At 38.0% G+C, this 14,992-nt stretch overlaps 1 protein-coding gene across 1 annotated transcript in view; it reads right to left on the minus strand.

Annotated features, from left to right (window-relative positions):
* Window positions 1–349: 349 nt before the first annotated feature.
* Window positions 350–14,992, minus strand: part of WDR43 (WD repeat domain 43) — a 46,665-nt gene continuing 32,022 nt past the window's right edge. The window contains exons 12-18 of the mRNA XM_044261838.1: window positions 10,104–10,190; window positions 9,075–9,106; window positions 7,766–7,829; window positions 5,421–5,534; window positions 4,796–4,865; window positions 2,086–2,135; window positions 350–1,983 (exon numbers count right to left, since the gene is read on the minus strand). Coding sequence (XP_044117773.1) covers window positions 1,789–1,983; window positions 2,086–2,135; window positions 4,796–4,865; window positions 5,421–5,534; window positions 7,766–7,829; window positions 9,075–9,106; window positions 10,104–10,190 — 612 coding nt within the window. The 3' untranslated portion in view covers window positions 350–1,788. The remainder of the gene's footprint in view (window positions 1,984–2,085; window positions 2,136–4,795; window positions 4,866–5,420; window positions 5,535–7,765; window positions 7,830–9,074; window positions 9,107–10,103; window positions 10,191–14,992) is intronic.

A 14,992-nucleotide genomic window follows, 5' to 3' on the forward strand; every position in this document is an offset into this window, starting at 1 on the left:
CCAAAAAATAATGAGTAAGCCATCACTACACACTGCAGTCCGTGGCTCCCTCATGAGAGTCGGGAAGTGAGACACAGGCGAGGCAGAACCCAGGGGATGAGCGCTCTCGGCCTGGCCCCAGCGACACCACTGCAGCCTGGGCCAGCGGAAGCACCATCCAGCCACACGGGGCTGCATCTAAACTCAAAGTTCCTGGTTCTTTCACTGCTTTGCAAATTCTAGGCTTTCCAACAAACCCTGAGAGCAATTTTTAACCTTTAATGCTAGTGGAGTAAGATCACTTTGACGCATGCACACGAGCCCAAACATGGCTATGTTCCTCTACATATACCACAAGACGAGCACCGGGTAAAGATGAATATTTATTCACTTTACAAAGAGAATGGTATTAAATTGCCATAAACAGTTCCATTTATAGACAAATATAACTGTACATTACACCAGTAGCGGCTCAAACTTGTCTTCCCAAGATGCTTGTGTGGCTCCAGCTCTGTGAGCTGAGCACAGAAATCTCTGTTCTGCCATTAAGCTTAAAAAGTCCCTCAGAGATAATGGTTTTGTGTTACACATATTCACAGGTGGTAAAAATAAACCCATCTCCCCAGCCCTCCCTTAGAGTTGAGCTTCCATCTGCATGTTCCCTAGAGAGCACTAAACAAATACTGGCTCATTCTTTTAATTTAAAAAAAAAAAAAAATTACTGATAATTTGAAAAGGCTTTTGTAGCACACCAAAATACTTATTTATACATACATAAAAAGTCTCGAGTCAGATTTATTATTTTAAAGGTAAACAGATACCCTAACACTGCCAAGAGTGGGTAATGAAAAGGAAGGAAAACATTAAATTACTGAATTATAAAAATATTTTCTTTGGAAAAAAATTCCAACAAGGTTATCATTAATATCTAAAACCAAAGAGAAAAAATAAACAGTTGTTCTTTGATCCATTAGTAATTTAAATAAAAATGAAAACCTCTCCAAAAGCAGCTATAACTGAATTTTTTAAAAAGTTGCAGATAATGAGTACTTCTAAATCTATACACTGATGATTCTTTACAGGCAACTTGCAGTCAAGAAAAATCCTTAATATGGCTAATTCTTTAGTTTTTTAATTACCATAATTTTTTGTGTGTTTTAAAAAAATATTCCACATGACAGCTTAAAAAATAAGTGGCTGTTTGGGGGAAGCACTCCAAATAGTCAACCTGACTCAAATCAGATCACCACCAGTAACAGACAAGCTAGGGATACTGGTATTTAAGTTTTTATATCCCAACCATTTTTACTCTCAATCTTTAGTTACCACTTCATATTTTATGAAAATGTACCAAATTAGAAACTGTTTTTACTAGTGCCGCTTCGTGTCTGGATCTGATGAAAGATACCAACCTGAGATAAGAGCTGACTCCTTCACAAAGTCCAGGTCTTGAAACCCTACATGGGAAATGTCTGTGTCTTCACTTACGTCAATTCTTGCTATAACCAACCATACTGGAATATTATATTATAAAAATATACCATATATCAGACACTTATGTCAGTACATTGCAGAAAATGTGTCTATTTGCTGTGTAAAGTTTATTAACATTTGAAGGAAACACTCTTATTTACACAGTGAAGTCTGGGGTGCTCAGGACAGCGAGATGGCATGGGAACCACCACGAGGAATCTGGAAATGTGCAACGGTCCCTGGCGCCTGTCCCAGAGACAACCCTTCCCAGGAGAACTCGGCAGCACTGGGGAAGGCGCGCCGGAGGTGACAGCTCCGTCAGCTTGTTCTCCGTCCTCATTCTTCTTCACTTTCATTTTCAGGATCTAAGTCAGAATCTCCATTTAATTCTTTCTCACTGGCCACATCCCTGTCCTCCTCCCCGTTCTCCTCATCTTTCTCTTCGACATCTTCCTCTTCCTCTTCGTTCTCGTCATCAACATCCTCGTCTTTTTCACTTTCTTTCTCTTCCTCATCTTCATCCCAGTTATCCTGGTACGAACAGAGGAAGCACGGAAAGCACTCATTAAGGACTCATTTGTAGACTGCAAGGGCATAAAGGCAGATTCATGCACCAGGAAACAAGGTACTCACATCAGAGTCCTTCTCTGCAATTTCATCATCTGACTCCTCTTCAGAAGATTCTGCAAGGGGAAAAGCCCAGCCTTAAGTTTGTAATCAACAAGCAGAGGGCAGAGCCCTAACAACTAAACAGATTCCTGAATTTACTTTTAGAAAGACTGCATTCAGCTATCATCCACCTAAGCAGTAACATTAATATTCTTACCCGCATAAAAGTTCATTTATTATGTTCTTCCATCAAGATCTCACTGATTAGGACAAAGTACCAAAAACCTAACAAAACCCATGTGGAGCAAAGGGAACCCTTATGGTAATGCTCATAGAAATGTAAGTTGGCCAATCACTATTGCAAACAGTACGAACGCTCCCCAAGAAATTACAAAGAAAGCTACCCGATGTTCCACCAATCCCACTACTGGGTGTATGTCAAAGGAAACAAAATCAGGATCTCAAAGGGATACACGCACCCAGGTTCACCGCAGTATCACCTACAACAGCCAAGACATGGGAACAACTTCGAAGTCCGCCAACGGACTGGACAGATGGTTAAAGAAAATGTGGTAACTACATTCAGCCATTAAATTCCATTCAGCTATTAAAAAAAGGAAATCCTCCCATCTGTGACAACACAGATTGGCCTTGAGGGCACTGTGTCAGGTGTGTTAAGTCTGACAGAGAACAGTAAGTACTGCATGATCGTACTCAGATGTGCAACCTAAAAACAACAAGCCAACAGACAGAGAGAATAGACTGATGGTTGCAAGAGGTGTGGTGAGTGGGGGAAATGATGAAAAATCAAAAGGTACAAACTCCCAATTATAAGAGAAGTCAGTCTTGGGAATTTAACGTACTTAACAATATCATACTATATATCTGAAGGCTGTTAAGAGATGCGCGCGTGGGTAGCTCGGTGGGTTAAGCCTCTGCCTTTGGCTCAGGTCATGGTCTCAGGGTCCTGGGATTGAGCCCCCACATCAGGCTCTGTGCTCAGCGGGGAGCCTGCTTCCCCCCCTCTTTCTCTCTGCTGCTCTACCTACTTGTGATCTCTGTCAAAAAAAATAAATAAAATCTTTAAAAAAAAAAAAGAATCCTCTGAAAGCTGTTAAGAGAGTAAAAGAAGTTCTCTGAGCAACTATGTATGGTGATGGCCATTAAATAAACATATACTGGTGATCAGTTCACAATATATATATATATATATAGATCATCAAATCGTTAAGTTGTACACCTAAAAAAATGTTGTATGTAATTATAACCCAAATTATATCTCAGTAAAACTGGAAAACAAAGAGGTCTAAGTAATAACCCAGGCATGCTTTTACGTCCTTCAATTATGTTTTATTATTTTCTCTATAAAGGTTTTATTTCATTTTTTAGATATTAGGTATGTATCTAGGTACTTCATAGCTTTGACTGCTGGTGTGAATGAAATCTTTTTTTCCTAATACATTTTCTGACCAGGACACACATCAATAGACACACAATACATTACTGAGACAATAATGCTATTGATTCCTTTCTGCTGATCTTGGTGTCCAGTAAACTTACTTACGTCCTATCTCATTAACTGTAGATTCTCCTACATTTTCTAAGTTGAAAAGGATAACAACTGCCACAGCCAAGGTTCTAGAATTCACTTCTTTCATATAATACTAGGCAGGCTATCCAGAAGCAATAAAAGGTACATTGTTGCCTAGTTGCTGACTTTATGGGAATGCTTCTCAACTTTTGTCTGATAGAGATTAAGGAACTCCTTTAAATTTGTAGGTTACTCATATTATCAATAATGAAATACAGACTGAATTTTACTGAATTCTTTTTCTGCATTTATTAATATATATTGTTCTATGTTAATCTGTTTATGGTAATTAAACAGATTTCTTGATGCTAAATCACCATACAATCTTTAAATAAATTCTACTCGGTAATGAAATATTATCCTACTTAAGTACTTCTGTAGTATTAACTTGCTACTCAGGATATTTAAAGGCATTCTAAAATGACATTCTTAACTGTCCTTATCTGGTTTTGACTCATAAAATGCCTGAACTGTTATATATGAATATATGACAAAACTGACTTGTTCCTTGAAAGACTGATGAAATTCACCTATAAAAACTCGCTGCCTGGTATCTCTGAGCAAAGGTTTTGATTAAATCAATTCAAAGCCACTAGCTTATTCAAAGTTTGTATTTGTTTTTGTTTTTTTTAATTAAAGATTTTATTTATTTATTTGACAGAGAGAGAGCATGAGCAGGGAGAAGGGCAGAGGGAGAGGGAGAAGCCAGGCTCCCCAATGAGCAGAGAGCCTGATGCCAGGGCTCAGTCCCAGGACCCCTGGGATCAGGACCTGAGCCAAAGGCAGATGCGTTTAACCAACTGAGCCACCCAGGTGCCCCTCTAAGTCTTTTGGTCAATCATGTTTCCTAAGATATTATCTCTTATTATCTAGGGTTTTATTGTGCTGGCATAAAAGTTTGTTCATAGTGTTCTCCTACTTAAATCTCTTCCATACCTAGTGCCCTTTCTCATTTAACTGCACGGTATTTGCACCTTCTCTTTCCTTACTGGATCGTATTTTTGCCACAGGCTTGTCCACTTTAATAGAAAATCTGATGTGCCACAGTATGATCTTAGTCATGTTCTACAAAATAAGGTAACAGAACTCAATGTTAAAAAATGAATATTCCAATTCTAGATCTTCAGAAACCTCAAGCCTTACCTTCCTCGTACACCAATTTTGCCTTTTGTGCAGGACAAGTCATTCCCTTTGTTTTTTCAGATGCTGTAACCTGAAACATAACCAAGTATTTTCATGAAGCGGAGTACAAGGTCATCTCAAGTATGCAGCCACCGCTACGCTCCACCTTCCCCAACAGTAAACTCGTCCTCAACCAGTATGATGGATGACCTCAATACGACACAGATCAAATACAGGGCAAAAAACAAACTTGTCAAATACAAGAATATAGTTACTCTGTAAAAGCTGAAAACCTTTTAAGGTGATCAGAACTTGTTTCCAAAACTGCAACAATATCCTATATTAAGTTATAATATATATAAGTTATTATATATATGTTTTAATATATGTAAGTTATAAATATCCTGTACCTTGCTATTCATAGTAGCACAGCCATCCTAACTGTAATAACAACTGAAACAGGACAGTGAGAACCTTTGAGGAAAAGCTGAATCACAAGGAAGTTTACTTCCAGTTAAAGACTGGACCCTGATTTATCAATTTCTTGCTGAAACATGGGGCTTTCGCTGTTCAGGTAAACAATCCTTATTCCTCTCTATTCCTATCACATCCAAAGCTTAGCACAAAACAATCTTGATTTACTCACTTGAGTGATTAGAAGAATAAGCTTTCCATGAAGGTGGGAGAGTTTCTGAAAAGTTTTTACTCTGCTTTCCATTAACTGATACAGTGTTCCCAGCTGGGGTACGAGATCAGGCAACTAGGGGGGAAAAAGATTATCACACTATCATGACAAAGTACAGACAACAGACATATATACAAAGTACAGACAACAGACATACAAATCATGCTCAGATACAACCAAGTATCTAGCCACCACACTACAAACATCTGCTTACACCTCCTGTGGCAGTGGCTGCTTGGGACACACCCCAGTAACATCTTCAAAACTTTCACAAGCTGACCTTTAATGTCCTAATGGCAAAAACTTGTGTGCTTTTTAAAATAATGATACAGGCAGGAGGAAGAGGCTTGGGTGGCTCAGTCAGTTAAGCATCTGACTCTTGAGCTCAGCTCAGGTCTTGATCTCAGGGTAGAGAGTTCAAGCCCTGAGCCTACTTAAAAAAGTAAATAATAAAAAAAAATTTTTTTAAATAAAATATTGAGAGGTCAATGTAAATTGAAACACTAAATAAAAAACACCATCACCACCTATCTCCGGGCTAAAGAGGGTTTCTTCTGAAACTTACTCTTTGATAGTATCACATGATCTACCTCTACCATAAGCAAGCTAAAGAGAGCTTTGCACAGCTTCCAGAGACCAGAAAACAGAGCAACAGAGTACAAAGCTGACCATACAGTATTTCAAACATACATCCTGTTAAAGAACTCTCTGAACAATACTTAAGTAAAGCCTGAAATTTGTCCCTCCAGAGGGACAAAAAAAGAACCCCACTCTTTGCCCTTTAAGTAGCCTTTACTTGCCCTCTGACTGCTGACAATTTAGCATAAATAAGAGTTTCATTCAAATGTTAAACTTTAAACAGCAAACACATAAAAATGCATAAAACAAAGTTTAAGGTGATCACATATCAATTGCCATCATCTCTTTTTTTATCTGTCCATATTCACACAGTAAGCTCCAGGAACAGGGGGACCACATTATCTTGTCCATTCCTTAAGCCCCGTGCCTAGCAGTCCCTCAGCTTGGAGAAGGTAAGGACACCTGATAAGGAGGAGGAACCAAAGGAAGGTGAAGGAAACAGCACTGCTCTCTGAGAAGAGAATTCCCACAGGCCGTGGAGTCCTCTCCACACCATCCTTCTTTGGTCTACTGTGCCATGACTATGAACTTTACACAACTGCTACCCCAGCAGTTCACCCTTGGCTCCAGAAGGGATTTCTCTACAAGGCCATCTAGGGCTCTTTTCACTTTTAAGCAAATGAATGAGGTTATAAAAGAAGTGCTGTCCTGTTCACCCCAAGTCCTGATGCTTGTGGGAATCTTCTAGTGCCCATCGCCCACCACTCAGCCACTCCGCTTACCACCGCCCTCAATTGATCCCAAGATTCCAAACTTAGGAAACCCCACAGCCACTCTTAGTGTCTTATAGCTCCTCTCATTCTAACATCCTGGCAGAGTTCTCCCCAGACACAGAAAGAACAAACTGCTGGCCTCAAAGCAGGTTATCCACTTGTTTCCCCTATTTCAAACTACTGAAGGCAAAATGAGCCTGAGACAAGACAAGGGACAGCAACCAGGCAGGGCTGGGTGAAACTGTGTTAAGAAAGAAGAGCAATTACGAATTTTTTTCAACTATCCATTATAACCTTTTCAAAAAATCTATTAAAAGGTGCTAGGTATTAAAATTAAAGAAAAAGAAAAACGGGAACTGTGTAATTTTATTTCTAACTTAAAATGTAACTGATTTAATGAGCAAAGAACCCAATTCATATTATGAAATGTATGTAAATATGTGTATTATAAAATTTATGTTTTCTGGTATTGATTAAAATTTAATGTTCCCTCTCTTCCATTTGTAATAGAGCTGACAGCAGCCCCACAAAATGACAACCATTTAATATTTAATTTCATTTTTACCACAAGCTATCTTCTATTGTCCTGGGACAAGGTAGAACAATGGAGAGGTACATACATTGTAAAAATAATTTTGCTAAACAGGTTATACACATAAAAAAACACCTGAAGGCTAACATGACAGTATGTTACTTTTCTCCTTTCTTTATTTCTCAAAGTTCTCTATAAAATGTGTATTACTTTTAAAATCCAGGGCAAAAAAAGGGCCAGTTTTCAAAAGGCAACGATGATGACATTATTACACTGCACCTGGGGTAAAATCAAGTCTTTAAAAGTGAGCAGCTGATGGTTGAAGGTTGAAGGGCAGGTGGAAGGAGGATGGTTTCATTAACACATCAGTTTATAATCCTTATTAAAGCCAAACTATTCAGCAACTACAGCTGAAGACTTACTGTGGATAAGTAGGATGCATGGACCGTTAACACACATTTTAGCCACTGAACCATTAAAACAGCACTGAAAAAATATAAGAAAAATCCAAGTAAATGAATATTCATGATTTCAAAATTAAATACAATGGAGTGATAATATTAGATAAACTCAGACCAAGATCTGTAAATTGTGCCCAGTAAAAAACAACCCTACTAAATAACCACTGACTTTGATGATCTTCTCGTCCCTCCGTGAGTCTATCTGAGATCTGTGAAACAGAATCATCTCTTGGGGAGGAGGGGAGAGTAACATCAACTGAACCGGACAAAACTCTTCCTCTAAAATAATTCAAGAATAAAGCACATGCTTTACTCCAAACTGATACCAAGGCAGTAAACTGGGCTCAACTGACTACATTTTTACACCCATCATCTACTCGCCATCAATAGCATAATAGCATAAATAGCATAGCACAAAGAGCACACACAGCATAAGATTTCCATGCCACATTCACAGACAAATATAGACCAAGAATGTGGAAGCTGGGCTTAATCAATGAATTCGTTGGCTTTTCTTTGTGAGCTCCAAACACGAATGCAGTCTATCTGGGGGAAAAACTTGGAAAAGGGGACACCAGGGTGGCTCAGTCGGTTAAACATCTGCCTTGGCAGCTCAGGTCATGATCTCAAGATCCTGAGATCCAGTTCTGAGTTGGGCTCCCTGCTGAGCAGGGAGTCTGCTTCTCCCTCTGTACTCCAACACCCCCCCACCCCACTCATACTCTCTCTCAAATAAGTAACATCTTAAAAACAGAAACAAAAACAAAAACCAACTACATACTGTAGCACTGAGAATACTATACTGTCAGCTTAGGATCTCTGAGATACCAACTCCCTATTCAAATACTTAATCATCAAATTATTAACAAAAAAGACTCACAAAAATTCAGCCCTATAAAACATTTCCTTACAGTGTCTTACCAACTACTAGAGGTTTGGGGAGTTGGACAAATGGCAATTTTACCTGATCAGGGCTAAATCATTACATAAGACTAAATTCATTACAAGACCTGACAACGAAGCTAGAAAAACTACACAGGATTTTCCTAAAAGAAAGGGGAAAACTGTACTAAAATCTTAGGAATAAAAGTTATTCAACTTACAGAAGAGGGAAGAGCAGTATCTGAACTTACAGATATACAGTCTTACCAATTAAGAATGTGGAGCTGCCCACTATGTAATTTCAAGCCAAAAACTGGTTTTTTTTTTAAACAATCGCCTCTAAAATATTGATAAAATCAAAGCAATTTAAGTCACCTAAATATCTTACCTATTAGGATGTCCCTGCAATCTCTTCGTAAGCTGAGGGAGGAAAAAAACTATATTAGCGACCGCACTTCAGAGGCAGCCCATATGCACCAATTCCCACCATACACACATCCAGGAGAACGAAGAAAATACAGAAAAAATATTTAAAGGGGTGCCTGGTGGCTCAGTTGGTTAAGCACCCAACTCTTCATTTCGGCGCAGGTCATAACGGCGCAAAGCCCTCAAGGTCATCAAATCAAGTCCCAAACTGGGGCTCTGCGCTGGGTGGGGAACCTGCTTAAGATTCTCTCTCCTCCTCCCTCTGCCCCTCTCCCCAAAAAAGACTTAGGAAGGGCGCCTGGGTGGCTCAGTGGGTTAAGCCGCTGCCTTCGGCTCAGGTCATGATCTCAGGGTCCTGGGATCGAGTCCCGCATCGGGCTCTCTGCTCAGTAGGGAGCCTGCTTCCCTCTCTCTCTCTGCCTGCCTCTCCATCTACTTGGGATTTCTCTCTGTCAAATAAATAAATAAAATCTTTAAAAAAAAAAGACTTAGGAAATCACTATTCCTAAAGGATTCCTAAATTTCCTAATTCCTCAATGTTCAACCAATGTATCATAATTTAGGAACACATTCCCACATGAAGAATAATTACCTGATAAAAATCTAGGTTATAATTTATATGAATGAAAATTTAGAACAGGCAAATCCAGGGACAGAAAATAATCTCTGGTTGCCAGAAACTAGGGGTAAAGGAGAATGGGGAGAAGCTAACTGGTACATGATATTTTTTGGTGTGACAACTGCACAACCTGTGAATATATGAAAAAATACTGAATTATATACATTTAAACAGAGTATATTTTATGGTATGTGAATTTTATCTCAATAAAAAATACATTAAAAAATGTAGACTAGATAAATTTTTAGTAGATCTATTATCTACTGTAAATACCTTGCTTGCTTATACACTGCAAATCTGCTTCTCTAAACAAGAGATTTTCTCTTTAACTCACAGTGTTAGGACCTTAAAATGAAAAGAGTATTCAGTTACCTCTTGCAACAATGGGATAACAGCATGCAGGGGCATCCTTAATACAGTCCTCTTAATTAGGTTTAAATTCCTAGTTTGAAGTACTTTCTGTGAGAAAATAAAGGAAACATGAAGATAAGCATATGCAGAAGCTAAAGACACTAGAGGAAAAACAGTAAAAAATGATTTTTTATTAATTTAAAATCTATTCAGTCAACATACGATGTATTACTAGTTTCAGGGGAAGAATTCAATGATTCATTAGTTGCCTAAAACACCCAGTGCTCACTCCATCAAGTACCCTCCTTAATGCCCATCACCTGATTACCTCAACCTTCTTCCCATCTCCCCTCCAGAAACCCCAATTTATTTCCCATAGTTAGGAGTCTCTTATGGTTTGTCTCCCTGTTTTTGTCTTATTTTATTATCCCTCCCTCGCCACTATGTTCATCTGTTTTGTTTCTTAAATTCCACACAGGAGTGAAATCATGGTATCTGTCTTTCTCTGATTTATTTCGCTTAACATAATAGCTCTAGTTCCCTTCACATCATTGAAAATGGCAAGATTTCATTCTTTTTGATAGCTGAGTAATATTCCCGTGTGTGTGCTTGGGTGTACATACACACATCATCTTTATCCATTCATGTTATCAACGGACATTTAGAATTTTGTATTTTGGCTATTGTGGATATTACTGCTAAAAAACATTCGGGTGCCGCTTCAAATCACTATGTTTGCATCCTCTGGATAAATACTTAGTAGTGTAATTGCTGGGTCATAGGGTAATTCTATTTTTAACTTCTGAGGAACCTCCGTACTGTTTTCCAGAGTGGCTGCATCAGCTTGCATTCCCAACAACAGTGTAGGAGGGATCCCCTTTCTCCGCATCCTTGCCAACATCTGTTGTTTTCTGACTTAATTTTAGCCATTTTGACAGGTGTGAGGTGATATCTCATTGTGGTTTTGATTTGTACTTCCCTGACGCTGAGTGATGCTAAGCATTTTTTCACACGTCTGTTTTAAAAAACCAAACAATAAACTACCAACTGGATTTTAGGTTGGAGGGACTAACTAGACAATGTTATGTTAATGTCTTTGGCTATCAGGAAAGTATTATCTTCAGGAATCAGGACATTTACTTTGATAAATGGGTTACTTTCCTACAGATTCTAATCTTTATCAACAAATTTTTATATAAAATACCTCTAGACATGTAAATACAGTATATGCCACTGTAGAGAAGCTGTCAAACTGTTATTTTATGAAATCAGAGACATATCCATATGAGAATGAGCAAAACACACTAATACCACACTCAGCAACAAATCTTTCAAAACTGACAACTTTTTGATAAAACTTCAAGCCAATCAAAAGATCATATATAATGAGTGCTTGAGTCAAAATCCTGGGAGGGTGCATCAACTAGAGAAACCCAGTCTCCACCGCAGAGGACAGAAAAGGAGAGATGAGTCCTAATCCTGGCAGGCCTTTCCATATCTCAAACCCCAAATGCTTCATCTACAGGAAAGGATGGGAAATACAAGGCTTTTCAGGTCTCAAAACCTTGATCACCCCATTCCTCTTGAATACTTCTATATATTTATTCTTTCCAAAGGGCTTAATTCCCAGAGTAACTTCCCTGATGATGGGCGCATACGGTTTTGGAGGTGGTTGGTACTACAAAAGTCATGCCTAAGATACAAAGAGTGGAAGTACCAAAGAACAAACAAAATATAGAAACTGGTTTACAGCCTATTTTAACAGCATCCTTTCAGAATTCCCTATGAATTTCATTTGCTTATAAAAATATCTTTACACAAAGCCCTTCTAATAAATCCATCAGGAACTATATAAAAAACTACCACTGGCATAACTATCTAGTTTCTCATGCAAAAGAAATAAAACTTTTTATACATAATCACTGAAGAAATGAGGGATGGAATGTCCTTATTTAACAGTCCCAATTAACCTAAATTTGTATTTTCAAATAATCAGAATACAGGACTCAAAGCAAAATATGTTGATTAGAACTTCTACAGCTATTCGGAAGGTGTGTGACGATACTAAACATTCCTCAAATCACCTCATTTATTGTAACTATTAGTTATCACAAAGTTCCAACAATGTACAGGTTATAGGGAACAATGTGTCTGAACTAGTCTATAAATTAGTGTTTGATGTAAGACATGCCCTTGTTAAGATCCTGCATTTTCGCAGGATGTCCACCAACCCATCAGGTTTCACTGTCTTAACTGGTCAAGTAGGGCAACTGCCCTTCAGGTCAAGAAATACTAACTTGAACCGCTGCTGCACATTATTTCTATGAAGCTTAGTTATAAAACAATGTAGGAATGAGGGTTTAAAAAATACATAGTTTATGAAATCTCCTGGTACCCTAAATGCAAAGTGATCATAAAATCTGTTGTCTGAACTGGATATCTGTAACAACAAAAGAAGTCACTAGTAATTACTGTATCAAGAAAAAAGGTATAAACCAGAACTATCAAAGGCAAATAAGAGTACCTATAGCCTAGGGCGCTTGGGTAGAGCTGGTTAAGAGTCCAACTCTTGATTTCAGGTCAGGTCATGGTCTCACCGTGTTGTGAGATGGAGCCCTGACAGCATTGGCTCCACACTGGACAGGAAGCCTGCTTAAGATTCTTTCTCTCCTTTTCCCTCTGCCCATCCTCATCTTCCATCTTCCCTCCCTCTCTCTTTAAAAAAAAAAAAAAAAAAAGAGACGGAGAGAGAACCTATGGCCTAGCTATTCAGAAGTTAAATCAAACTGAAGGGCATAAGTTTTTAACAACCTCTCAAGAAATTCTTATGCCAACTAACAGGCTCTATGATAATTTTCAAATTTAAAATAAACAAGTAAAAATAAATTATCCCAAAACAAAGTGAAGCGTTAATGGATACAGAAGTTAACATTAACTTCCATTGAAAATGTATTTAAAAAACAACCCTATAAACCACAGTTGTAACTAGCAAGAAGATACTAAAGGTTTTTTTTTTTTTTTACAAGTCTACACTATAAATGAAGCATAATAAACTGTACACACTTGAAGTACACTATTTAATCAGTCTGACATAAACATTTGTCCATGAAACTAACACTGTGATAAACATTCCATCACCCTCAAGTCTCCTTGGGTCCCTTAACGTTCTATTCCTCCACCCCCACCCTCAGGCAAGCACTGAACTACATACTGGTCTGCATTTCCTAGCACTGTACATAAGGAGAATCACAGAGGGCATGCACTCTTTGCCTGGCTCCTTTCTCACAGCATTAAGTGTGAGATTCATCCATGTTGTTGATGTATCAATAATACATTCCTTACATTGCCAGATAAAGAATTTGTTTATCTGTTCCTATGAGGAGGATCACATGGGTGCTCTCCAGGTTCTGGCTATTAAAAAAATAAAGTTGCTATAACCATTCATGTACCAGGCTTTATATGACTATGTTTCTGATTCTCCCAGGTAAATACGTAGCAGGAAAAAGGCTGGGTCTTAAAGCAGATGAATCCTTAACTTTAAAGAAACTGCCAAATTGTTTCCCAAAGTAGCTGTACCATTTTATTTTCCCAACCAACAAGATAGGAGGTTCCAGTTGCACCACATTCTCGCCAACAGATGGAATAGTCTTTTCAATTTTAATCAATCCATACTGGGAATACAGTGTTAGCTCACTGTCATTTTAATTTGCAATTGTGATGATCAGTGATGTATAATAACTTTACATGCACTTATTGGCCATTTGAATTCTTTTATGAAGTATCTGTTCACACCTTTACCAACTGCTTTTTATTTGAGTCTCCTTCTTAAAAGTTTTTTGTATCTTCTGGATATGAATCCTTTGTCTGATGTAGAAATTAAAAATATTCTCCCAGCCTGCAGTTTGCCTTTCCACTCTCTTAACAGTGCTGTTTCTTTTCTTTTTTTTTTTTTTAAGATTTTATTTATTTATTTGACAGAGAGAGAGAGATCAGAAGTAGATAGAGAGGCAGGCAGAGAGAGAAGGGGAAGCAGGCTCCCTGCTGAGCAGAGAGCCTAATGTGGGGCTCAATCCCAGACCTGAGCCAAAGGCAGAGGCTTTAACCCACTGAGCCACCCAGGTGCCCCAACAGTGTTGTTTCTTTTCTTTTTCTTTTTTTTTTTTAAGTAACAGAAATTTATTGAGAATTCCTGGGATGGTGGTTTTCACCTCCCCACCTGGAAGGAGGAACCAACACTGTAGGAAGTCACTCAGAAATCACAAACACTATCATTTCAAGAGCAAAAGATTTCAACTTTCATTAAGTCCAAATGACCACTTTTTCCCTGAAGTGTGTAATACTTTTTGTGATGCCATCTAAGAAGACTTCATCCGCTAACGTTTGCATAGATTTTATCCTGTTTTCTTCTAGAAGTTTTTTTAGGTTTGGGCTTTACATTTATCTGTTTTCAGTCAACTCTTGTGAAGGGCTGAGATGCATTTTCTCCCATATGGATATGTGGTTGGTTCACAACTAATTGTTGGTAAGATTTTACATTCTCCATTAACTCAACTAAGTACCTTTACTAAAAACCAATTGTGAGTGGTCTATTTCTGGACTCCCAATTTTGGTTCCTTAATCTGTATTTCTTTTCTCACTAATATCAAACTACTTTGATTACTAAAACTACCTTGAAATCAAGTAGGCTAAACCCTCCAATTTTACTACTACTGATGCTACTGAAATGTAATTGGGAATGTGCTGAATATACAGATAAATAAGGGGAGAATTCCCCTCATTTTAACAGTACTGAATCTTTCAACACATAAAGGTGTTTTACATCACTATATACTCAATCTTTGTTAATTTCTTATAATTTTTTGTAATTATCAATGTAGAGGGAGAGGCATCTTTTATAGATTTATTCTAAC

The sequence above is a fragment of the Neovison vison genome, chromosome 8, assembly GCF_020171115.1.
Source record: "Neovison vison isolate M4711 chromosome 8, ASM_NN_V1, whole genome shotgun sequence".
Lineage (NCBI taxonomy): Eukaryota > Metazoa > Chordata > Mammalia > Carnivora > Mustelidae > Neogale > Neogale vison.